The sequence below is a fragment of the Lithobates pipiens genome, unplaced genomic scaffold (genome assembly GCF_037356315.1).
Source record: "Lithobates pipiens isolate NorthernLeopardFrog02 unplaced genomic scaffold, aLitPip1_a1.2 Scaffold_22, whole genome shotgun sequence".
Classification (NCBI taxonomy): domain Eukaryota; kingdom Metazoa; phylum Chordata; class Amphibia; order Anura; family Ranidae; genus Lithobates; species Lithobates pipiens.
The window spans coordinates 117241925-117267430 of NW_027507784.1; the positions used below are offsets into that span (position 1 = coordinate 117241925).

The window sequence follows — 25506 nt, forward strand, 5'->3', positions numbered from 1 at the left end:
TCCGATAGGAGCATTTTGTCGGAAAATTTTACCGGCAAGTTGAAAAAATTGGTCCGTCAGATATTCCGACAGAAACAGTCCGATGCAGACCACACACAGTCGGAATATCCAACAAAACGGTCCGATAGGACACATTCCGACGGAATCTCTGACCGTGTGTACAAGGGCTTACAGTAAAAGCAGGGGTGTAACATGCAAGATGCCCCCAAAAATGTACTCATCCTTTAATGTAACAAAACACCTAACCTTTTTCTAAGCCTTTTCCTTCCTCAAGCTGCCCAAAAAACAGCTGGTGGTCATTTTATTCTTAAAGCCAAACTCCAGGAAATTTTCATTTGGGTGTACAAATCTGTACACACAGGCAGGGCACATAAGAAATGATACTCCAACAGTGTAATTTAATGAACTTAAGCATAATGTTAAAGAAGTAACCCCAATCACAAAATGTCATACAAGCTTTAAGATGGTGTCATTCAGAAAGCCCATTTTAAATGTATTATATAGTTTTCATGAAAATAACAGCTGGTGATACTGATAAAAAGGTTTGGTTGGGCACTTTTGTAATGGAGTGATGGGGACAGGCTGTAAAGAGGCTGTAGGACATTGGCATCAGTAAATGTAGTGAAGGATTAAATAAAGTTAAGAGATGTTCCCTTCCCCAACCCTACAAGGTACACATCATTTTGTTACCTACCTTTAGTAAAAGTTTAACATCCTGCCAGTGTCTAAAAGCTGTACGGTAATCTCTTTCTAAGCAATTTATCAGCAGTGTTCCTTATGATTTCCCTATCACATACAAAGCATATTGTCGATATGAGTGCTGTGGCTTCACAATTTTATAGTGAAGAGGTTGGCTTGTCCAAAAGCCTCTCTTAATAGCCAACTGACCCATCTTCAAATGCCAGGCTGTCATTGATCCTAGCTGCCATTGGTCCTAGCTGTCAGTGATCATATAACCAGCCACTGATCGCAGGATAACTGAATTAGGGTTGATTTACTAAACCTGGAGAGTGCAGGATCTGGTGAAGCTTTGCACAGAAACCAATTAGCTTCTAGGTTTTATCATCAAAGCTTAATTGAACAAGCTGTGATTTGAAGCTGATTGGCTACCATGCACAGCTGCACCAGATACTGAATGCAACAGGTTTGGTTAGGCCTGATTCACACCTATGCAGGTTGCACTTTGCATATTGCAGGTGCATTTTGCATTTTCCAATACATGCTTTTCATCCATTGAAGTCTTTGGAGCCAAAAAACAGAAAAAAGTCCTTGGCCCTTTCCATAAAATGCACAGATGTTAACTACATCCATAGGAAACCATGTTAAATGGAGTGTAGTGTATTCCTGCAAAACTGAAAACGTGCTAAAAAATGCATAGGTGTGAACCAGGCCTAAATCCACTCCAGTGGGTCCACAGATGTCTACCAGAAGATTCAGCTGGACTCTTTGAAATGCACACTTGATAACAAACTCCTTTAATTTTTAATCTTTTCAACATGCTATGTCAGGAACAACCATGGTATAGTTTAACACCAGTTAGATAAACAATTTTCTGATAAGTGGCTGGTGGGTAACAACATTTTTATTATAGAATGATATAAAAGAGACCAATGAAAAGCTGAATCTGCAAATAACCGTAGGTTGTCAAAAGAAGATAACACAAACAATCAAAATAAACCAAGTTTATTAACAGTCTGAAAAAGTGAAAAGAAGTTCACAAAGGAACAGCAAAGAAAAACAAACTGATTTTCCTAGTGTCAAAGACATTTTCTTTTGAAAGTACCAAAGGATACGTGTGCATAGGTCAACAAACTATTTACATGCTTATGATATTTACATGCTCTGATTGTGTATATGTGATTCATAAATAGTAAAACCCACTACAAATATCCCTTCAGTCCACCGCAATTATGTCGTGAATCGTATCCCAATCTTCTTGCCTTTGCTGTAATTTAAATTCTGAAGATAAATTATAATTTCCTCCAGTGTCCTAATTTCATGCCACCAAAAGGATACATGTATATATAAAGTGATTGTTGTACATTTTGACATATGCCTAAATGATATCCTAGTTTAGGCTTTTCCTCCATTTCCCATCAATCTTTTTGCTTTTTTCTATTGTCCATAAATTGTAAAAAAAAAAAAAAAAAAAAAAAAAAGATTACATTTCCCTTACACTTTCTTCATTGTTGTTAATGGATTTTGAATTTCTTTCTGTAAAGAAGGAAGAGAGTAAGCTAAATAAAACAGTTTAAAAATAATAAAGCATTTGTATACATAGTCCTTACATACAAAAGTAAATCACCACTACTTATTTTCACTTCATCACTGCCAAATATATTTAAAATATAAGACAAAGCAAAGCCAAGGTGCTACTTTTAACATTAATATCAGCAAAGATGTATTTGCTTAATGCAGCCTTTCTCAATCTTTTCAACACAGAGGAACCCTTGATATAGTTCTCCGGTCTCTGAGAACCCCTGCTAAAAATTAGAAATCTACAACTCATGATAGTGTGATGGTCAGTGGGAAGAATGGTCCTTACACTTGTGGTCATTGGGAAGAATTACCTCCTTACAGATAGCTAAAAAGATCAATGGTGTCAGTGGGAACTTATCTAAGAGGCAGAAATTGCCCAATGCTGAAGGAACCCCTAGCAACCTCTGGAGGAACCCTAGGGTTCCACAAAACCCTGGTTGAGAATCACTGGCTTAATGTATATCTGAAGTCAATTATTTTTGTTTAGATAGAATAGGGAATGGTTAAACCCCTGTCAGGTTCCTTTTTCTTTTAAATTTAAAGCGTCCTGAAACACAGTAAAAGGTGAGGGGTGATCTCTTCAAAGTGAGCGACATCAATTCTTTAATTGGAACATTTATCTCTATTGTGACAAGTCAAAATTTGGGATTTTGAATTACTTTTGGTCCAATCACCCCCTTGCTGTGCCGATTCCCCCTGCTTCCTGTCTCCCCTCTACAGTGCTGCCAGCTTCACTCCTCTCTCAGGAGTGGGGAAGGGGCTGGTAAATATTTAATTAAATGACCCCTTCCTTTTCTGAATGAACACAGTGAGTAATATGTGCCGATTGCTCCTGTCTTCATTCTTACCTAAAGCATGGTAAACTATGTTTCCTGAAGGCTGCAGAGAAAGAGTCTGGGGAATCTCTGTCCTCAGTTTCTTTCTCTGTCTCAAATGTGAGACACCAGGAATCTGTTTAGACCCTTGATATTTCACCAAAGCCCCATAAAATGAATTGTAGTAAAAGAATATTGTAAAAAATAAAAATAAATAAATAAAATTGTAAAAAAATAATTAATAAATGATAAAAATAAAAATCTACTGACACTGTCCACTTCTCAGCTGATATACATGCATGTGTGTTTGTGCTCTGGTTTGCACACCCTAATGCAATAAGCTGCAAACACCAATGCATGCTGTGTAAGGGTCCTTTCACACGGGGCGGATCAGTTCTGAGCCGCCCCGTGGATATCCGTTTGCTCAGCGGGGATCACTCCGCCGATCCCCGCTGAGCACGGAGATGACAGCTCCGTCTCTGCACACTGCGCAGGGACGGACCTGTCACAGCGCCGCTCTCCCCTATGGGAGATCGGATGATGACGGACCGCAGTGCCCGTTGTCATCCGATCCGATCCGCAGACGGATGGAAAAATAGCTTTTTCCTCCGTTACACTTTTTCGGATCGGAGCGGGTCGGATGTCAGCGGACATGTCACCGCTGACATCCGACGCTCCATAGACCTCTATGGAGCACCCGTTCAGGTCCGCCTGAAAAACTGACAGGCGGGCCTGAACGGGACATCAGTGTGAAAGAGGCCTAACGCTGGTGGTGGCTTGGAACTATTTTTCCCCACTTCTTTAAAGGATCACTCAGCCCAAAATGAATATTTTATTTAACTACTTCAGATCCACGCCATAGCCGAATGATGGCTACATCGCAGATCTACTTTGCCGTAAGGCCGTCAAGAGACGTCCTCCCCTTTGCACGCTCCCTGCAGTCAATGAGAGTCAATAAAACTCGGTTGATCACAGCCTCTTACCACGTGATCAGCTGTCAGCCAATGATCACATGATGTAAACAGAAGGTCGGTAATCTTTTTTTTTTGGTTTAGGTGCCCAGTAAGCAAGTGGTTAAAGGATTCTGCTCAGCTGAACCACACGCATTCTTTTTATATTTCTAAAACATCCCAAGAATAACATCCTCCCCAGTGGAGTTCTTGTGTCTGCCCCAGAATTGCCACTGCAGTCAATATAAAGGCTGCATGGAGGTCAGATTCCACAGTTTTTTCTCTCCATACTGGGAATTTTGGGGGGAAACCAGAATGACCTCTTGTAATGGCCATGGCAGAGAAACAGAGATGGAAATTCAAATGCAGAGATCTCACTGTTGAATCGTAAGGGAAATGTGTGAAGGCCTTAGGTCATTCCGTCCATCATTTAAAACCAAACTATTAGCTTTGACTGGATTGCCCTATATTTAGACTTAACCTCCCTGGAGTTATGATTATTTCAGATTTTAGGTGCTCAAAACGGTACAATTATTTTGCATGGAAATTTGGCATTTTATATTGTAGTCCTGTAATTCTTAGGAATAACTCACTTAAATCTGTCCAAACCACAGTCTAGTAGACATCCCGGGTATGATAAAGTTTGAAAAATGAAATCATAAATTATAATATCATAAATAACTATAAATAATTATACCAAATAATAATATAACAATAATAAAAATGATTCAATAATGTAATCAAATCAAAATCACAGAAATTTGCTCAGTTGCAGAATTGTCACTGTCATCACTTTTCAGTATTTGATGACAGATCTTCCCACAAATCACCATCGCTCAATTCTGCGAGGGATTCCAATTTATTATCGCTGTTTTCTAGCTGGTCTAAAACCATTTTTGATGTAAAGGGACAGTTTTGGTTGGTATGGACGATCTCCAGTTTCCAGGCATAAAGAACAGTATTTATAATATAAAACTGCATGCAGGACACTGGGGAAAACACTAGGGACAAAGGGGATGTGAAATAATTACATAAAAGCAATGTAATCTGCAAGATTACATTATACTGTATGTAATGTGTGTGTTTCACTTTTTGAATTTGGCGCTGTTCTCCGTCCCCGTGCGTCGCAGCGCTCACAGGGAATGGAGCTCGAGCTGGATTCAGCGATGCGGTCCTGAGTCTGGCTCGGGGTTACCGCTAATGGTACAAAATTTTCACCCCAAGCCAGACTTGGGAATACCGCCAGGGGGGTTAATGAAGCCTATTAAACAAGAAACTGTACAGTACTGGTATGATAAGTTCTTCTGAAGGAATCCAGGCATGTCTTTCTAGACAATATGGTATAAAAGTTGTAAATATCCATATAAGCTAGGACGGCATTGTTGTAAAATATGCATGGTTGCTTTCTAGCAAACCATTATAATGCTTTGTAAAAACTAGTATGAATTTATCACCTTTTCTGTGTGAAGAGAATGATGTTCACATTAACCTTGTAAACTGAATTTATAGCCACGATAAAAGACTTGCTCTGTCCAGCAACCGCTGATGCTTTATTGTACTCTTAACAAACGGGGATATCTTTAGGTAACTGACTAACTAATATGCTTTCAAACTAAAAAGCATTTAACCTGTGAACTCAGACTTTCTATTTTCAAAATATGGTCAAGTTTCTTTCTGCACCAAGACAAGACAATTATTCAAAATAATACAACATACACTATATTACCAAAAGTATCGGGACACCTGCCTTTACACGCACATTAACTTTAATGGCATCCCAGTCTTCGTCCGTAGAATTCAATATTGAGCTGGCCAACCCTTTGCAACTATAACAGTTTCAACTCTTCTGGGAAGGCTGTCTACAAGGTTTATGAGTGTGTCTATGGGAATGTTTCAGCATTCTTCTAGAAGTGCTTTTGTGAGGTCAGGCACTGATGTGGACGAGAAGGTTTGACTCGCAGTCTCTGCTCAAATTCATCCCAAACTCGCTCATCCATGTCTTTATGGACCTTGCTTTGTACACTGGCGTGTAGTCATGTTGGACAGGAAGGGGCCATCCCCAAACTATTCCAACAAAGTTGGGAGCATGAAATTGTCCAAAATATCTTGGTATGCTGATGCCTTAAGAGTTCCCTTCTCTGGAGCTAAGGGGCCAAGCCCAACCCTTTAAAAACAACCCCTACACCAAAATCCCCCCTCCATGAATTGATTTGGACCAGTGCACAAAGCAAGGTCCATAAAGACACGGATGAGCGAGTTTGGGATGGAGGAACTTGACTGGCCTGCATGAAGTCCTTACCTTTGGGATGAATTAGAGCAGAGACTGTGAGCCAGGCCTTCTTGTCCACATCTTTACCTGACCTCACAAATATACTTCTGGAAGAATGGGCAAACATTTCCATAGACACACTACTAAACCTTGTGGACAGCCTTCCCAGATGAGTTGAAGATGTTATAGCTGCAAAGGGTGGGCCAACTCAACATTGAATCCTATGGACTAAGACTGGGATGCCATTAAAGTTTATGTGTATGTAAAGGCAGGCACCCCAATACTTTTTGTTAATATAGTGGATATATACAGTGCTGTGAAAAAGTATTTGCTCCCTTCCTGATTTTAATTTTTTTTTGCATATTTCTCACACTTACTGTAAATGATTCTGATCAATAAACACATTTTAATATTATACAAAGCTAACCCGAGTAAATCCAAGATGCAGTTTTTAAATTATTATTTCATTTATTAGCGGAAAAAAGCTGTTCAAACCTGCTTGGCCCTATGTGAAAAAGTAATTGCCCCCATGCTGAATCATGAATGAGCACAGCAGAATCCATGGTGAATTACGCCATGACTGCCCCCTCCTCCCCCCCCCCCCCGCTTTCTTCAGGGAGACACACAGGTCCTAGAAGACAGCAGGGACCATTCAGAATGTGCAGCTCATGCGCAGTAGGAAGCAGGTTGTGAAGCTGCAAGCCTGGAGCTGTTACAAAGGGTGGGCCAACTCAATATTGAACCCTACGGACTAAGACTGGGATGTCATTACAGTTCATGCATGTGTAAAGGCAGGTGTCCCAATACTTTTAATAATTTAGTGTATATGTATTTTACTATGTACATTAGGAACTGTGCTGTAGGTCATTTAATGCAGCCTACCCTTGCATGGATTTAGTTTCAACCACAATAAACTCAGCCAAACACAAAATCACAGGGGACCGATTGGCAGTAGGGATTGCATTACACTGCCTTTACCACCTAAGCGTGGTTCTTTTCTCAGTAATAATGTGCTGTTTGGAAGCGCAGATATACAAACGCAAAGTCGGAAGTGATTCCAGAATACTTCTAGCACACATATATGGATTGAAAGGTTTGTAAAATTTCACAAATATAGTAGTGTTCTAGGTTATATGAGCACGCAGTATTGACTCATTCTGGAGTTCCTTAAATCAATTTCACCTTCTTTAGTGAAGCGTGAACTTAAAATAATGATAACTACTCTTTATTGATCGGTGTCACTACTGCAAGTCAGTAGTGAAAAATTTGGAATAGCAGCAAAGTAACGTAATTATCACAAGATCTCTAGTCCATGTGCTTGTTGTATAAAAACATTAACATCCAAAAATAATTTTTAATTATTGAATAATGTTCCTATGATAATGAAACCTCATTCTTTGGCACATTTCTTTTTTTTTTTTTTTTTTTTTTTTTTAAAGAATTCCCAGTTTAACATCTCATTTCACTCTGCTAATGAAAAGTCATACTGTCGTTTTCAATTCACCTCATTTTCAGTGGGCCAGAACTAAAAACAATTATGACATCAATACCATTTTCCACTTTGGCCAGAGCTTTGCTGGAGTAAAATATGTTTCCATTTGATTCAGCAATACAATTCTGCACACAGAAGGTAAAAGGTAACCTGACTCCTTATCAATCATATCAATGAGAATTCTTCAAGCACTAATGGACTGCAGATGGCTTTTTGTCTCCTCGATAATTGCAGCAGAGCACATTAGCCTATAAGTTTAAATGCCAAAGAGTCTCTTTAGAGGGATTTGCACTTTTCCAGACTGGCCTTGTATCATTGATGGTTTCTCATTACAGTCTCCCCTTCTGCCTAAATTCTAGAATGTACATGTCTAATCAGGCTAATTATAGTGCCATATGTTACTTTTATAGTCGCCTCTTTATCTTTGAATGGAAGTTATATTGGTAATATGTTTTTGTATTTCTGAGCTAGACGTGAAATCTGATCAGAGATCATTGGTATGTCATTAAGGTTGAAAACGTCATGCTTCATTGGTCTAAATCATAGTTTATTTTACTATAAAGAACGATGAGGATTTGCGCTCACCAAAATCTCAGCCGGATCTCAATGTTTATAAGTTTTCTTTTATAACAAGAATAGCAATAATGATGTTTGTCCTGCTGCTCAAAGCTATAAAAGCAATATAGGCTGGAGCAACGCATTTAAAGTGGAACTCAAGGAAAATCGCTAAAGCCCAAACTAGAACAATATTTTTATTTTAATACATAGTCCCCCCAGCAGTGTTATTAAAAAAAGCAGCTCAAGCTATGACACTCATCTTCAACTCTTTGCAGTCCTCTCAGTACCTCTTCTTGGATACAAAATGTCCCTAGTCTTCAGGGTTGAATGACTCCCAGCCTATTATAGGTTAAAAGCCCACAACTACTGTGATGTAATTACCCTAATTTGTACTATATTACACTTTTAGCATATTAAAATACCCTTCTCAATGAATAACAGTGAAATTCCAAAAGAATAGAGTTCAGATGACTCTATTACCAGTTCATTACGTAGTAAGGGAAATTTGAATATTATCCTCATCCTTTATCAGGGGTAATGTCTACATCTCATCTGCAATATCAGTTGTCCTGGGGTTTATTTTTTAAAAGAATAAGTTCACTTTTAAAAAAATAAAAATAAATATACATCTTTTTGCAGGTAAAAAAATGTGCATTTATTTTTTTTTTTTTACTTGGAGCCTGTAAAGCATTGCACCCACGTACAGCAGATTCATGTGGGACTTCTGCTCACCTCGTACAGGTACACACTGACAGATAGAGAGAATAAACTCTGCCCACCCCATCCCAAAGCACCTTGTCCCCATGTTGGGGATAAAGGCTTATTTCTGACAACCCTGAGCTGTTGTTGTGGGGGTCTGCAGGCAGGGGGTTTATCAGGAACTGGAATGGATAGTACCCCTACCCATTCACCAAAAGAGTGTCAAAAAGAAATAAAAACACACACATAGTTTTTGACAATTCCCTTGTGATGTCACCAATTAGTGCATGCTGGGTCAGTGACGTCACATGGGGTGGAGCCACCAGTTGACGTTGTCAGGTGGCCATGCTCCTTTACCTATTTAAGAACTGTCAAACAGCAGAGCAGGCAGTTAGCTATTAGCCTTCATCATGGGCGGAGATTTTTTATTATTTTTTGTTTGGGTCAGGCGGGCGTTGTGTTTGATGATGGATCTACAGCAGTGGACATTGTTTTTTTATTTTATTTTAAATGAAGAACTTGTCAAAAACCGTGTGAGTTTTTATTTCTTTTTAACACTTTTTGTTAGTGAATGAGTAGAAATACAATGTACCCCTTGCTCATTCACATAGGGGAAGGCAGGATCTGGGGACCCCCTTGTTAAAGGGGGCTTCCAGTGTCTAATAAGCCCCCTGCCCGCAGACCCCCACAACCACAACCACAGCCCAGGGTTGTGGGGAAGAGGCCCTTGTCCCCGTCAACAGGGGGACAAGGTGGTTTTGGGAGGGGGAAAGGACCCCCCTTGCCCAAAAGCACCCTACCATGCTGAGAGCATGTCGCTTGCAATAGATTAGGGGTAGGGCGCTTGCTCATCCCCCCTTTTCTAGACTGCCAGGCTGCATGGTATGATAAAGTTTATAATATAATAAATAATAATAAAAATTATTCAATAATGTAATCAAATCCTAAAACGCTGAAAAAGGGACACTTTCTGGTTGCTATGGACAATCTCCAAATTCCAGCCATAAAAAACAGTATTTATAATATAAAAGTGCATGCAGGGCACTGCACAGACCACTAGGGACAAAGGGGGTGTGTATTTTTTTATACAGTACTGTAATCTGTACTGTGTGTGTTTTGTGTCTTACTTTTCTGAATTTGGTGCTGATTTCCGATCCCGTGCGCCGTAACGTCGCAGGGAACGGAGCTCGGCGGCATTCGGGCACTGTGAATCGAGCGGAGGACAGCTCGATCACACAGTGCAGAGGACATCGCTGGATCCAGGGGACAAGGTGCCCTCCCTGTATCCAGCGATGCGATCCCGAGTCTGGCTCGGGGTTACTGCTTGTGGAACTAAAATCCCAACCCGAGCCAGACTCGGGATCACCACTAGGGAGGTTAAAAGTCAGCAGCTACAAAAAGTGTAGCTGCTGACTTTTAATAAACACACACTCACCTGTCCCATTGTCCATCGCCGCTCCTCTCCCTCTCCTCTTCCAGGCACTGGCATTGCAAGTGTGGGCACCTGGCTGTGACAGCTTGCACTGCACATGCGCGAGTCACACTGTGTCTTCTCAGTGGCCTGTGACATGTCCCAGAAGATTACAGGGAAGGAGGGGGAGAGGAGGAGTTGCCTAGGGGGAAGAGCAGAAGTTGGAGCTGGGTACCTATCAAGACTAGGTACCCGTTCCCCCCCTCCCCAAAAAATGACATGCCAAATGTGGCATGTAAGGGGGCGAGGAGGGCTTAAAGCGGAAGTTCCACTTTTGGGTGGAACTCCACTTTAACAAAATAATAATTTAAGTAAAATATTTATTTTAATGTACACAAACACAATGCAATTCAAATTTTTTTGATATCACAAGGGAGCGAACCAGGCACATATGTGTTATTGTGGGCATGTGACAGGTTTTCTTTGTGGAGATATCAGGGGTCTATTGCAACCCTAATATTGGCTCTGCCCTCTGCTACAGCCAATCAGGAAGAGAACTGCGCTTGAATGGCTGTTTAGCCAGGTTCAAAGCCAGGAGTTTAACAGCTCTGAACCCAGAAATGCTCAGTGCTGAACATTTACAGGTTCAATAATTGCAGTGGAGGTCAGGGAATGGGTTCCTCAAGCTACCACCACTCAGCATCCTGACACTATTTACTGTGGGCTTGTTTTAATCACTTGACGTCCAAGCCATTTATAATATTCCAATGAGTGACAAGTAGAGTTCGGCGAATAGCCGAACAAACGGGTCGTTCAACTTTTTGTTCGCCCCCCAAATCGAGCAGAATGCATTGGGTCACTGAACAATGCAGTGCAAGTACTGATTGGCTGAAGCAGTGAAAGCACTGTCAGAGTCATGATTGGACACTGTCTTCATGACTTTATCCAATCATGGCTCATTCCCACCCCACAGTATAAAAGTATTATTTCAATGGCAGCCATTTTCAGTGTGATTTTGGAGTGGCGAGAGATAGAACAGGGCTCTGTTCAGTGCTATTAGTTAGTGTGCTATACTGTGCTATTTTGCTTCAATTGTCAGTGTAGAATATTTGTTTAGTGTTAGTCTAGAGATAGTGTGAGTGTAGTGAAGAGGACCATCATTCAGCTTTGCATAGTGTGCAGCTAGAGTAGGGACAGCTCAGATAGCTTTACTGTAGTGTAATGAGACCGTGTCATTCATACATACATTAGTGTAGAGTAGGGACAGCTCATATAGTTTCAGTGTAGTGTAGTGAGACCGTGTCAGTAATCTTGACATTAGTGTATAGCTAGAGTAGGGCCAGTTCAGGTAGCATCAGTGTAGTGTATTGCCAGTTTAACGCCATTCATTTCTGTGTGCGTTAATGCCAGTTTAACGCCATATCGCTTTGCATGCATTACTGCCAGTTTAACACCATATAGTTCTGTATTCATTGCTGCCAGTTTAACGCCATATAGTTATGCGTACATTACTGCCAGTTTAACGCCATATAGTTCTGTGTGAGGTACTGCCAGTTTAATGCCATATAGTTTTACGCGTTACTGCCAGTTTAATGTCATTTACTTCTGTGTGTGTTGCTGCCAGTTTAACGCCATATAGTTTTGCATACATTACTGCCAGTTTAACACCATATAGTTCTGTGTGAGGTACTGCCAGTTTAATGCCATATAGTTGTACGTGTTACTGCCAGTTTAACACCATTTACTTCTGTGTGTGTTACTGCCATTTTAACGCCATATAGTTTTGCCTGCGTTACTGCCAGTTTAACGCCAGATAGTTCTGTGTACGTTACTGTTAGTTTAACACCATATAGTTTTGCGTGCATTACTGCCAGTTTAACGCCATATAATTCTGTGTGCGTTACTGCCAGTTTAATGCCATATAGTTTTGCGCGTTACTACCAGTTTAACGCCATTTACTTCTGTGTGCGTTACTGCCAGTTTAAGGCCATATAGTGCATGCATGCGTTACTGCCAGTTTAATGCTATATAGTGTGCAGCTAGAGTAGGGACAGTTGGATAGTTTCACTATAGTGTAGAGAGACTGTGTCATTCATACATACATTAATGTAGAGTAGGGACAGCTCAGATAGTTTCAGTGTAGTGTAGTGAGACCGTGCCAGTAATCTTGACATTAGTGTATAGCTAAAATAGGGACAGTTCAGATAGCGTCAGTGTAGTGATGGTTGAACACCGTCCATTTGATTGCATTACTGCCAGTTTAAAGCCATTTAATTATGTGAGCATTACTGCCAGTTTATCGCCGTATAGTTTTGTGTGCGTTACTGCCAGTTTAATGCCATATAGTTCTATGTGTGTTGCTGCCAGTTTAACGCCATATAGTTCTGTGTGCATTACTGCCAGTTTAACGTCATCTAGTTTTGTGCGTTACTGCAAGTTTAATGCCATTTACTTCTGTGTGCGTTACTGCCAGTTTAACACCATATAGTTTTGTGTGCGTTACTGCCAGTGTAATGCCATATAGTTCTGTTTGTGTTACTGCCAGTTTAACGCCATATAGTTCTATGTGTGTTGCTGCCAGTTTAACACCATATAGTTCTGTGTGCGTTGCTGCCAGTTTAATGCCATATAGTTCTGTGTGCATTACTGCCAGTTTAACGCCATCTAGTTTCATGCGTTACTGCAAGTTTAACGCCATTTACTTCTGTGTGTGTTACTGCCAGTTTAACACCATATAGTTTTGTATGCACTACTGCCAGTTTAATGCCATATCGTTCTGTGTGCGTTACTGTCAGTTTAACACCATATAGTTTTGTGTGCATTACTGCCAGTTTAACTCCATATGGCGCATTATATTGCAGTATATTATAGTGTTTCCGTGGAGTGTGTCTGTGTAGTGTGATTACACAAATTAAAGTGCACCAAACACCTCTTTACATTGATTAAAGTGCATCTATGTATAGATTTCAACTTCTTCTTTACATTTGCTTGTAAGCGCTGCCCCCTCCCTCCCAATAATGTCTGGGAGGACAACAAGGAGAGGCAGACATTCCCTTGGCACTGTAAGGGGGCAAGCAACAAATGTGTCCACTGGCAAAGGTAGACGTGGTGGTCAGTCCTCAGGCAGGGCACTATTTCCTCTGTTTAGTGAGTTTGCCCATGATATCCAGCCACAGCATGCAGAGGGGGTGGTGGACTGGTTTACTAAACCTTCCTCATACTCCTCATCCTCTGTCACGCAAGCAAAGTCAAGTGTGCAGTCCCCTGCAGTTGCCAGAGTAGACAGACCTGCCTCCTTGTCCACATCTATTCCTGCCATAGCCCCAACATCAGTCATTTAGGACTCAGCTGAGTTATTTGACCACAGCATCAGCTGCTCCTTGATGATGCCCAGCTTTTACTGGATTCAGATATTGGTTCTGAGGTTGAGGATGACAGGAACATGAGCCTAGAGAGAGGTTGAAACACTGGTGGACAAATTGGCATTCGTGTTCCCTAAGCCGCAGTATATTGCCAAGTTGTCTCCAGTGGTTATAATGAAGATGGAGGAGATGAAGATGATGATGATGATGATGATGATGAGGTCACTGATGTGACTTGGGTGCCAGATAGAGCAAGGCAGGAAACTGAAGGTGAGGCCTTACAACCCCAAGGAGGCCAACATCAAGAAATAGTAGAGAGCAGCCACCCTATTGCATTACATTCTGCAGATGTTATCTCCCGGTCTACTTCCCAGTGCTCAGCTATCAGGGCCTTTTTCAGCACATCTGCAGCAGATCGCACTGTTGCTATCTGCAAACTAAGTCTCAGGCACATTAAACATGTCAAAAACACCAACCATTTGGGTACCGTATGCTTAATAAGGCATTTAACGTCCAACCATTCAGCCCGTTGGCAAGAGCACCTAAAAGCCACACAAAAGGGCACAAATATGTCCCTCCTCCTCCTTACCCATTTCAGTCTGCCCCTGCGATACTGAGTCATTACCTCTCAGAAGCCTCCACTGACAGGGATGATGGTATAGCACAGGGTGTCCCAAGTCCTAGAAGCACATCTGCCAGCAGCACACCATCTGTATACTGTAGCCAGACTGTGGCCAGATTTCTCTGCCCCATCTGCTGCAGTAGAAAAGAAATACAGTCCCTGCCACCCACACGCCCAGCGTCTGAATGCAAGCTTGTCAAAGCTGTTGGCTCTCCAACTTTTTCCTTTCAGACTGGTGGATTCTGCCCCCTTCCATGAATTTGCACAATGTGCTGTACCACAATGGAAGGTTCCCAGTCGCTACTAATTTTCACATAATACAGTTCCATCTCTCTACCATCACATGGAAGGGAATGTTCTGGCATCGTGGGCAATGCAGTCAGCCGTAAAATTCACCTTACTGTTGACACGTGGTCCAGCAATCATGGGCAGGGACAATATATTTAGTTCACAGCACACTGGATATTGCTGCTTGCAACTCGAAAGGATGCAGGACAAGGCTCGATGCTGCAGCTTGTTGTGCCCCCACATCTCCATACAGCTGATGGTGATGATGCCAGACTTGTGAGCTCTACCCCCTCCTCCTCCTCCTCGGCCACCTCCATGCCCTCCTCTGCAGAATTGTCCTATGAACATCAGGTACCCCCTAAGAATTCAGAGGGCTATTCCCCGAGTCAGACTAAAAGGTGTCATGCAGTGCTTCAGCTGGTGTGTTTAGGGGACAGGAACCATACCGTAGCAGAGATTCTTGCAGCTCTGCAGGGACAGACCCAGATGTGATTCACACCACGCCCACTAGAGCCAGGAATGGTGGTGTCCAATAATGGCTCAAACCTCCTGTCCGCCCTTAGACAGGGAAAGCTGACACATGTGCCATGCCTGGCACATGTCCTCAATTTGGTGGTGCAGTGTTTCCTAAGTATGTACCCAGGGTTGCAAGATGTACTAAAGCAGGCCAGAAGAGTCTGTAGCCATTTTAGGCAGTCATACACAGCCAGTGCTCGGTTGGCTGTTATTCAGCGGGAATTACACCTGCCCAGAAACTGCCTGATTTTGACATGCCCACCAGGTGGAACTCAACTTTTAGAATGCTGCAGAGGCTATGCATGCAGCAGAGGGCCGTCAAGGAGTACCTGTGCCAGTACGGCACAACAACAGGCTCAGGCCACCTCTGCTTTTTTCATTACAACAATGGCTAATTATTAAGGATACATGCACTGTATTGTCTCCATTTGAGGAGGCCCCAAGGATGGTGAGCCGTGACAGTCCATGCATCAGTGACACAATCCCTGTTGTATTGCTGCTGGAGCAGACTCTGTGTGGCATTATGGACAGGGCACTGGAGGCAGAGCTGCTGGAGGAAGAGGAGGACTTCCACTTTATCTAGACACCATCATTCCTATGTCACAGAACACATAGGAGGAGCGAGGGGAGGAGAATGAGGAGAAGGATTCTGGCACTTTCATAGGCTTTGAAGAAGAGAAAGACATGTGTCAATCTGTAAGCGATGGCTTTCCAACCCCAGGACCTTTGGGAGTAGTACGTGGCTGGGAGGAGGAAGTTCCAGATGCTGTTATCCTGAGTGAATCAAAGGAATCTGCTTCTCAAGCCTTGGAAAATTTGAGGCGCATTGGCAACCTCATGCTTCAAAGCCTGCTAAAGAACCTAAGAATACATAGTATAAAAGAGAAGGATGATTACTGGTTGGCAACCCTCCTTGACCACCATTATAAGGGGAAGGTCTCAGAACTCATCCCATCCCCACAGAGATTGCGGAAGATAAAATCTCTTGAGACACGTTAAAGAGGATTTTATTGAATGATTTTTCTGACTCCTGTAGGTTACTGTGTTGTGGAAAACGTTGTTTTGAATCTTCTGTTGGTCAAGAGAGGAGCACTGGAGAGGGTGCCTGCCTAAGTGAGGCATTTTTTTTAGTCCTCGCTGCCCAGGGCTGTCAGCTTCCACATCCCATCGGTAGTGTCAGCATCACATGGTGGACGATTACCTCGGGGCCAAAACAGAGATGGAGAGCTTTCCAGCTAATGATCCACTGACTTACTGGGTCATGAGAATAGACCACTGGCCAGAACTTTCCCAGTATGCTATTGAGTTGTTGGGCTGCCCTGCATCCAGCTTTCAGAATGGGCATTCAGTGCTGCAGGAGGATTCATTACTGATCATAGAATCATAGATCCACAGACTCTGTGGATCGTTTGACTTTTATAAAAATGAATCAGTCCTGGATTACCAGCTATGAAGCCCCTGATGCCGATGTCACTGATTAAGTCTTTTTGGGATGTGGAATCTCTGCAGGACTTTGAGGCTTTGAGGAATGTTTTTGGTATAGGTTTCATGGGCACAATTAATACCCAAAGACCATTTTTTCAGCACCTGTTTGACAGGTGCATATCATTGCAATTTTTTACAGCAAGACCAATTCTTGCTTTCATCAAGATTACCTCTATAGGGTTATGGTGGGAAGGCGCCACCGACACCCAAAGACCAATTTTTACACACCTGTTACTTCTATCCAAAGTCAAAGTGACACCAGAATGTATCCAAAAAATCTCTAATCTTGTTCCCAGAGCACTACATTGTGGTCTCATCATACACAGCAGTTGCTGAGCAAAATAAAGGCAGCTTGCAGGGAAAATGTCATTTTTTTTGGCTTTATAAATGCAATTATTGCTGCAACAGGTTGTAATCATGGTACAGATCTGCCACTTTACAGGTAGACTAAGGGGGCCCCCCATGCACTATATTGGAAGGAATTTTTCATTTTTATGCTTTTACTTTAAAAATCTAAAAATCATTGTTTTGTGACAAACGTCACAAACTTTTTTTCTATTGATACATGTCCCTCAGGGCAAGACCCGGACCCTATAACCATTGTATGCCCAATTACTAGAATATAAGCCTTCAAATGAACACTTTTGATTTTTGACGTTCGGGTCCCATTGACTTTCGGTGTTCGAAAGTTCTGGTACGAACCGAACAGGGGTCCGTTCGGTCCATCCCTAGTGACAAGCGCTTAGTTTAGGTAATTCCATATATTCACAGAACAGCAGTTATCTTGTTCAGCACATCTTACTCATTTACAACTCATCTCTTACAATTCCCTATTTTTAACACTCACACTCACACTACAGGCGGTCCCCGGGTTACAAACAATAGGGGTCTGTATAGGGTCTGTAGGTATAGGGTCTGTATGTTTTTTCTTAAGTTGTATCTGTTTGTAAATTGGTACATGTAGCTCCAGCCAGAAAAACTATTTTTTAAGCTTTTTGGATAGCACATTGAAGGGATAACACCCCTGTAACATTTGTTTTGCTCTGCCCCTGTTCAGAAGATTTCACCTAACTTTCTGTCACAATGACAATTGGATTTTGAAAATTTTGGGTTGTTGTGGAAACAAGCATTGGTGATAAAGCATCAGTGGAGGTACCTTTTTCCCATAATAACGCTAATGCCCTGTACACGCGGTCAGAAATTCCGATGGAAAAGGTCCGATCGGATTATGTTGTTGGAAAATCCGATCGTGTGTGGGCTCTATCGGACTTTTTCCATCGGAAATTCCGACTGAAAAAGTTTGAGAACTGGATCTAAAATTTTCTGACAACAAAATCTGGTCAGACTTTTTCCAATCGTGTGTAGAGAATTCCGACGGACAAAGTGCCACACATGCTCAGAATAAATTAAGAGACAAAAACTATTGGCTACTGACTTCTACGTAGTCCCGCCGTACGTAACGATTGTCACCGTATTTTACGACAACCTTGTCTGACCGTGTGTATGCAACACAAGTTTTGGACAAAATCCATCGGAAAAAATCTGACGGATTTTGTGGTCGGAATGTCCGACTGTGTGTACAGGGCATAACAGGAGTACATTTTCCTTCCTAGGGGTAGATTTCCTCTGACTTCCAGTTGTCTCCCTCCGTTTGTAAGTAGGAATCGTTTGTAAGTCGGATATTTGTAACTAATTGGACCGCCTGTATACTGTATGTAAAACCATGTTTTTTTAACACTCAGAATTTACAATGGCCACTATACGCTGTGGCATCATAGTACACTTTGTGCGATGGACAATCTTTCACAAAAACTGTCCCTGCTTTAAAAGGGCTAGTTGGTTGGGTTTGTCTCCCATGCCACATGTTCCAAATTTCCCCTTGACTGTTTTAGAATAGGTAACCTTTAGTTTGACAAATATCATAAATAACAGGAAAGGGGTTTCCCTGTTGCTATTAAGGGGCTTTGTATAACTTCAGTAGCGAACACAGAATTGGTAAGACAATGCCAAATGTGATAGCATAGAAATACTTAGAAAGTTCCCAAGAAAATACTATTATTCACTAGTCATAATTATCTTGCCATTATAATAATCATGATTATTAGCATTTTAAACCAATAAACCTCTGATATCCAAAAAATGTATTCACATTTTATAGAAAATATTTAAAAAAAAGTAAACAACGTTTACCCTTTTCTTCAAACTATGGATTTTGACCACAGCAAGATAGACTGGAATAGTTTTTACAGACACAGTATTGATTTAATATTAAGTATGATCACATCCTAGTGACTAATAAACTCAGTATGCAGCCTGTGTCCTTACTATTTCCTGAGCTTTATGGTGGCCATATAGTTTATTGCTGATGTTATGTTTATTGGGCTGGAACTCTCTTCAATTTTTAATCACTAAATGTCATCTTTGCAAATGTGGTCATTTTATGTGTGCTTTCTACACTGGTACATAAAACACATGGTATTGTATACAAACAACATGAAGATTAATGAATGTTCTCTTATTTTTGTAAGGATTTACAACTACCCAGTACTCAAACAAATGAAAAAAGCGGTAAAGTCTTTTTCCAAAAGAAATGTATTACTTTTTCATAACTAACGAAGTATTGTCATATAGTAGGTAGGGGTGGGCGAACAGTTCAACAGGAGCATAAGTTCGGACCAAACTTTCATGGTTCGGTGAGCAGTCGAACAAACGGGTAATTCGACCGTTTTTTTTCGGCCCCCCCAAACCGGCCACAATGCATTGCGGTCCTGAAAAGTGCATAGGCAAGCCCTGATTGGCTGAAGCAGTGAAAGCTTCAGCCAATTATGGCACAGAGAACTGTCAGAGTCATGATTGGACACTGTCTTCATGACTTTATCCAATCATGGCTCATTCCAACCCTGCAGTATAAAAGTATTCTTTCAATGGCAGCCATCTCAGTTTGATTTTGGCGTGGCGAGAGATAGAACAGGGCTCTGTTCAGTGCTATCAGTTAGTGTGCTATACTGTGCTATTTTGCTTCAATTGTCAGTGTAGAATATTAGTTTAGTGTTAGTCTAGGGATAGTGTGAGTGTAGTGAGGAGGACCATCATTCAGCTTTGCATAGTGTGCAGCTAGAGTAGGGACAGTTTGGATAGTTTCACTATAGTGTAGAGAGACCGTGCCATTTATACATACATTAATGTAGAGCAGGGACAGCTCAGATAGTTACAGTGTAGTGTAGTGAGATCGTGCCAGTAATCTTGACATTAGTGTATAGCTAGAGTAGGGACAGTTCAGATAGCGTCAGTGTAGTGATGGTTGAACACCGTCCATTTGATTGCGTTACTGCCAGTTTAACGCCATTTACTTCTGTGTGCGTTACTGCCAGTTTAAAGCCATTTAATTATGTGAGCATTACTGCCAGTTTATCGCCGTATAGTTTTGTGTGAGTTACTGCCAGTTTAATGCCATATAGTTCTATGTGTGTTGCTGCCAGTTTAACGCCATATAGTTCTATGTGCATTACTGCCAGTTTAACGTCATCTAGTTTTGTGCGTTACTGCAAGTTTAATGCCATTTACTTCTGTGTGCGTTACTGCCAGTTTAACACCATATAGTTTTGTGTGCGTTACTGCCAGTGTAATGCCATATAGTTCTGTTTGTGTTACTGCCAGTTTAATGCCATATGGTTCTATGTGTGTTGCTGCCAGTTTAACGCCATATAGTTCTGTGTGCGTTGCTGCCAGTTTAATGCCATATAGTTCTGTGTGCATTACTGCCAGTTTAACGCCATCTAGTTTCATGCGTTACTGCAAGTTTAACGCCATTTACTTCTGTGTGTGTTACTGCCAGTTTAACACCATATAGTTTTGTATGCACTACTGCCAGTTTAACGCCATATAGTTCTGTGTGCGCTACTGACAGTTTAACGCTATATAGTTTTGTGTGCGCTACTGACAGTTTTACGCCATATCGTTTTTTGTGCGTTACTGCCAGTCTAACGCCATATAGCTCTGTGCGCGTTGCTGCCAGTTTAATGCCATATAGTTCTGTGTGCAGTACTGCCAGTTTAACACCATCTAGTTTCATGCGTTACTGCAAGTTTAACGCCATTTACTTCTGTGTGTGTTTTACTGCCAGTTTAACACCATATAGTTTTGTGTGCGCTACTGCCAGTTTAACGCCATATAGTTTTGTGTGCGTTACTACCAGTAAAACGCCATTTACTTCTGTGTGAGTTACTGCCAGTTTAAAGCCATTTAATTATGTGAGCATTACTGCCAGTTTATCGCCATCTAGTTTTGTGTGTGTTACTGCCAGTTTAACGCCATATAGTTCTATGTGTGTTGCTGCCAGTTTAACGCCATATAGTTCTGTGTACATTACTGCCAGTTTAATGCCATCTAGTTTCATGCGTTACTGCAAGTTTAACGCCATTTACTTCTGTGTGTGTTACTGCCAGTTTAACACCATATAGTTGTGTGTGCGCTACTGCCAGTTTAATGCCATATAGTTCTGTGTGCGTTACTGACAGTTTGACGCTGTATCGTTTTTGTGCGCTACTGACAGTTTAACACCATATCGTTTTGTGTGCGCTACTGCCAGTTTAACGCCATATAGTATTGTGTGCGTTACTACCAGTCTAACGCCATATAGTTCTGTGTGCGTTACGGCAGTGTCTGCATCACACGGTAAACGATTACCTCAGGGCCAAAACAGAGATGGAGAGCTTTCCAGCTGACAATCCTCTAACTTACTGGGTCATGAGAATAGAACACTGACCAGAACTTATCCAGTATGCTTTTGAGTCGTTGGGCTGCCCTGCATCCAGCGTCCTTTCAGAATGGGCATTTAGTGCTGTAGGAGGTTTCATTACTGATCATAGAACACATCTCCCCACAGATTCCATGGACCACTTGAATTTATAAAAATGAATCAGTCCTGGATTACCAGCTATGAAGCCCCTGATGCCAATGTCACTGATTAAGACTTTTTGGGATGTGGAATCTCTGCAGGACTTTGAGGCTGCCTAGTTTTGAGGGTGTTCAATCATTTCATCTGGAAGAATGTTTTTGTTATAGGTTTCATGGGCACAATTAACACCCAAACACCAATTTTTCAGCACCTGTTTGACAGATGCCTATCATTGCACATTTTTTTTGCCTTCCCCAAGAGAACCTCTATAGGGTTACGGTGGGAAGGTGCCCGCAACCCATAAAGAGTAATTTTTCTGCACCTGTTTGACAGGTGCATATTATTGCTATTTTTTACAGCAAGGTTAATTCTTGTTTTCATCAAGAGTACCTCTATAGAGTTATGGTGGGAAGACGCCACCGACACCCATAGACCAATTTTTCTGCACCTGTTTGACAGGTGCATATTATTGCAATTTTTACAGCAAGGCCAATTCTTGCTTTCATCAAGATTACCTCTATAGGATTATGGTGGGAAGGCATCAGAATTTTTTTTACGTACCCGTTACTTCTATCCAAAGTCAAAGTGACACCAGAATGTATCCAAAAAATCTCTAATCTTGTTCCCAGTGCACTACATTGTGGCCTCATCATATACACTTCCCACAGCTGTTGCTGAGCAAAATAAAGGCAGCTTGCAGGGAAAATTACTTTTTTTTTGGCTTTATAAATGCAATTATTGCTGCAGCAGATTCTAGACATGGTACAGATCTGCCACTTTACAGGTGGACTAAGGGGACCCCCCATGCATTATATTGGAAGGAATTTTTCATTTTCATGCTTTCACAACTTAAAAATAAAAAATACACTGCTTATTTAAAAATGATGTTTTTCACAAACTTTTTTTTTTTATTGATACATGTCCCCCAGGGCAGGACCCGGACCCCTATAACCATTGTATGACCAATTACTTGCATATAAGTCTTCAAAATGAGCACTTTTGAGTTTTGACGTTTGAGTCCCATTGACTTTAATGGGGTAAGTTTTTTCAAAAGTTCTGGTGTGAACCAAACAGGGGTCCATTTGGCCCATCCCTAATAGTAAACCACTATGTACCGCAACTGTCCCAAAGCACAGCTTTACTGCCTCTGCTGCATATTGTGTATGTTTGCATTTAGTACTTAGGCTGGGAAAGAATGGTATGCTAGCATGCAAAATATATGCCCAGACAGCTATCCTTGGTTACTTGTATTATTATGGTTTTGACTAGCTTGTATTACTTTGTTCATGAAATTAAAAGATATAGAGGTGAATACTCACCATTCACTCAGGAAATGGTCAGTGTTTTTTCTTTATTAATTTCAAAGCATAGTTTCTCTTTATTGTTGATATCTAAGCAGACAGCTAAATACACAGATAATAAGGATTCTGTATATGGGGCTGTTTTACTTATCAAAGGATTTACACTATATTACCAAAAGTATTGAAACACCTGCCTTTTATTTTTCGCATACATGTACAAATCTTAATTTTTGGCAATGAAATGAATTAAACCCCCAGAACATTATATATTTTCTGAAAGCAGAGGCCCTGTAGAATAAAAAGGTGATAGTTGTAAACTTTTGTTTCACATGATATTTGTGCAACTGTTTATTAAACGTAAATTTTCAGGAAAAAATAATAATAAAATAAATATTAGTGTAAAACCACACCACATAATACCCATTTTTTGTTAAAATATAAACGATGAGCTTGCATCGAGTAAATAGATACCAAACATTCCATGTCTTAAAATTATGTGCGCCCTCAATATCGCCAAAAACGATAATACTGCTGCTTTAAAAGCCTTTGCAGCTCATCAGTTTAGAGTTACCTAGTAGCTCTTGTGCTAGAATTATTGTTCTCACTCTGATGTTCGTGGTGATATGTCACACATTTGGCATGACTGTGATTTACACGCACGTGCACACCCTGGGCTCGCTTTTGCATTTGCTTAGGTATGCGGAGCAACAGGGGGTTTCAGCCATTTTTATTTTTTATTTTAATATATTCTTTACTTTTCTCTTTTTTTTCTATTTATTTTTACTTGATGGCTATCTATCACAAGGGATTAATAAACCCTTATGTGATAGCATTAGGCAGGTGACAGGTACTCATTATGGAGACATTGGGGGTCTAATAGGGACCTCAATGTCTCCCCTGCCCTTCATACCATTTAACCAAGCAAAGGTTAGAAGTGCATCTGAAACCAGAAGTAACATCACATGTGAGATTGAGGCATGGATTTGCCTCGGTGCCCACTGCAATCTCTGCAGCACAGCCCAGGAACCATGGGAGAAGGGGGGGCGCCGGTGGGAGGGGACACTGGTGGAAGGCACCACGCGACTGGCTGTGTGAAAGCCCCATCACTTTCACTTTGAAGCCGGTCACTGGTTCTACAAAATCCACAAAGGTGCTGCAGCCATCAGCTTGTTATTAAGGGTTCACTCTTTGAACGTGCATAGTATGTCCAAAGAGCTCAATTGATTAATGGCATCCCAGTCCTAGTCCGTAGGGTTTCAATAATGAGTTGGCCCACCCTTTGCAGCTATAATAGCTTCAACTCTTCTGGGAAGGCTGTCCACAAGGTTTAGGAGTGTGTCTATGGGAATGCTTGACCATTCTTCCAGAAGCGCATTTGTGAGGTCAAGTTCCTATTGTTGGACGAAAAAGGCCTGTCTCGCAGTCTTTACTCTAATTCTTCCCAAAGGTGTTCTATGGGGTTGAGGTCAGGACTCTGTGCAGGTCAGTCAAGTTCCTCCATCCCAAACTCACTCATCCATGTTTTTATGGATCTTGCTTTGTGCACTAGTGCGCAGTCATTTTGAAACAGGAGGGGGCCATCCCCAAATTGTGCCCACAAAGTTGGGAGCATGAAATTGTTCAAAATGTCTGGTATGCCGACGCCTTAAGAGTTCTCTTCCCTAGAACTAAAAGGCTAAGCAAAACCCCTGAAAAACAACCTTACACCATAATCCCCCTCCACCAAATTATTTGGTCCCGTGCGCAAAGCACGGCCCATAAACACATGGATGAGCAAGTTTGGGGTGGAGGAACTTCTGTCAGACTGGCTGCAATACACATGGGCCAAATGTCGGCCGGTTTCTTTTGCCACCCAACATTCGACCCCGTGTGTACTAGGCTTAACCCTGTCCCAGTCTGTGCCCTGTTGTACAGGAAATGAAACAGGTATTGTATATGATATTAAATCAAATTCAGTTACTTGCATTGCTTGCATTTAAACTACATTTATTGGTATATTAATGAATACATACCTGCAATCATTTGTATCTTTTATGTCTGCCTGAAGTTCAGCTTTAAAATTGATGATTCTAATCCTCCAACAAGGGCCTGCTTTAAGCCCAATTTACATTAGGTGATTTGGAATCACAGGCACTATTGCACAATGCTTCCCGCAATTTCAAATCGAAGCAAAATCCACAATTTATTGGGTCCCAACAAGGTGTGATTCTGCCACAATTGTAGCGCAACAGAATAGCGAGCCAGTCAAGGCAAAACATGTATTTAAAATTTGCACTAAGCTTGACGCACAAAAAAGGATCAGAAGCTTCTTTTGGGTAACAAACGCACATAGGGCAGCCCACTGAAATGATTTGCTTGCCCTTTGTGCAACACATGGAAACATTTGTAAATCGCACTCTTAAAATTACAACTAGGAATGCTTGCATGAATACTTATTCCTGCAAAGCGATATCTGAATGGGGCCTTGATGTTAATTGATGATGTAAAAGATAAAACCTAGCAATTAGTGATGAATGAAAATATAACATTGTTTACTTTGAAAAAAAAACTATTAAAGTTACTAATGCACACAAAAAATATTT

The 25506-nt window shown here is 41.3% G+C and overlaps 1 protein-coding gene across 2 annotated transcripts in view; it reads right to left on the reverse strand.

Moving 5' to 3' along the window:
- Window positions 1-1667: 1667 nt before the first annotated feature.
- Window positions 1668-25506, reverse strand: part of PDE1A (phosphodiesterase 1A) — a 420545-nt gene continuing 396706 nt past the window's right edge. For both annotated transcript variants that reach the window (XM_077448128.1, XM_077448129.1), the window contains exon 14: window positions 1668-2214. In XM_077448128.1, coding sequence (XP_077304254.1) covers window positions 2162-2214 — 53 coding nt within the window. In that variant the 3' untranslated portion in view covers window positions 1668-2161. The remainder of the gene's footprint in view (window positions 2215-25506) is intronic.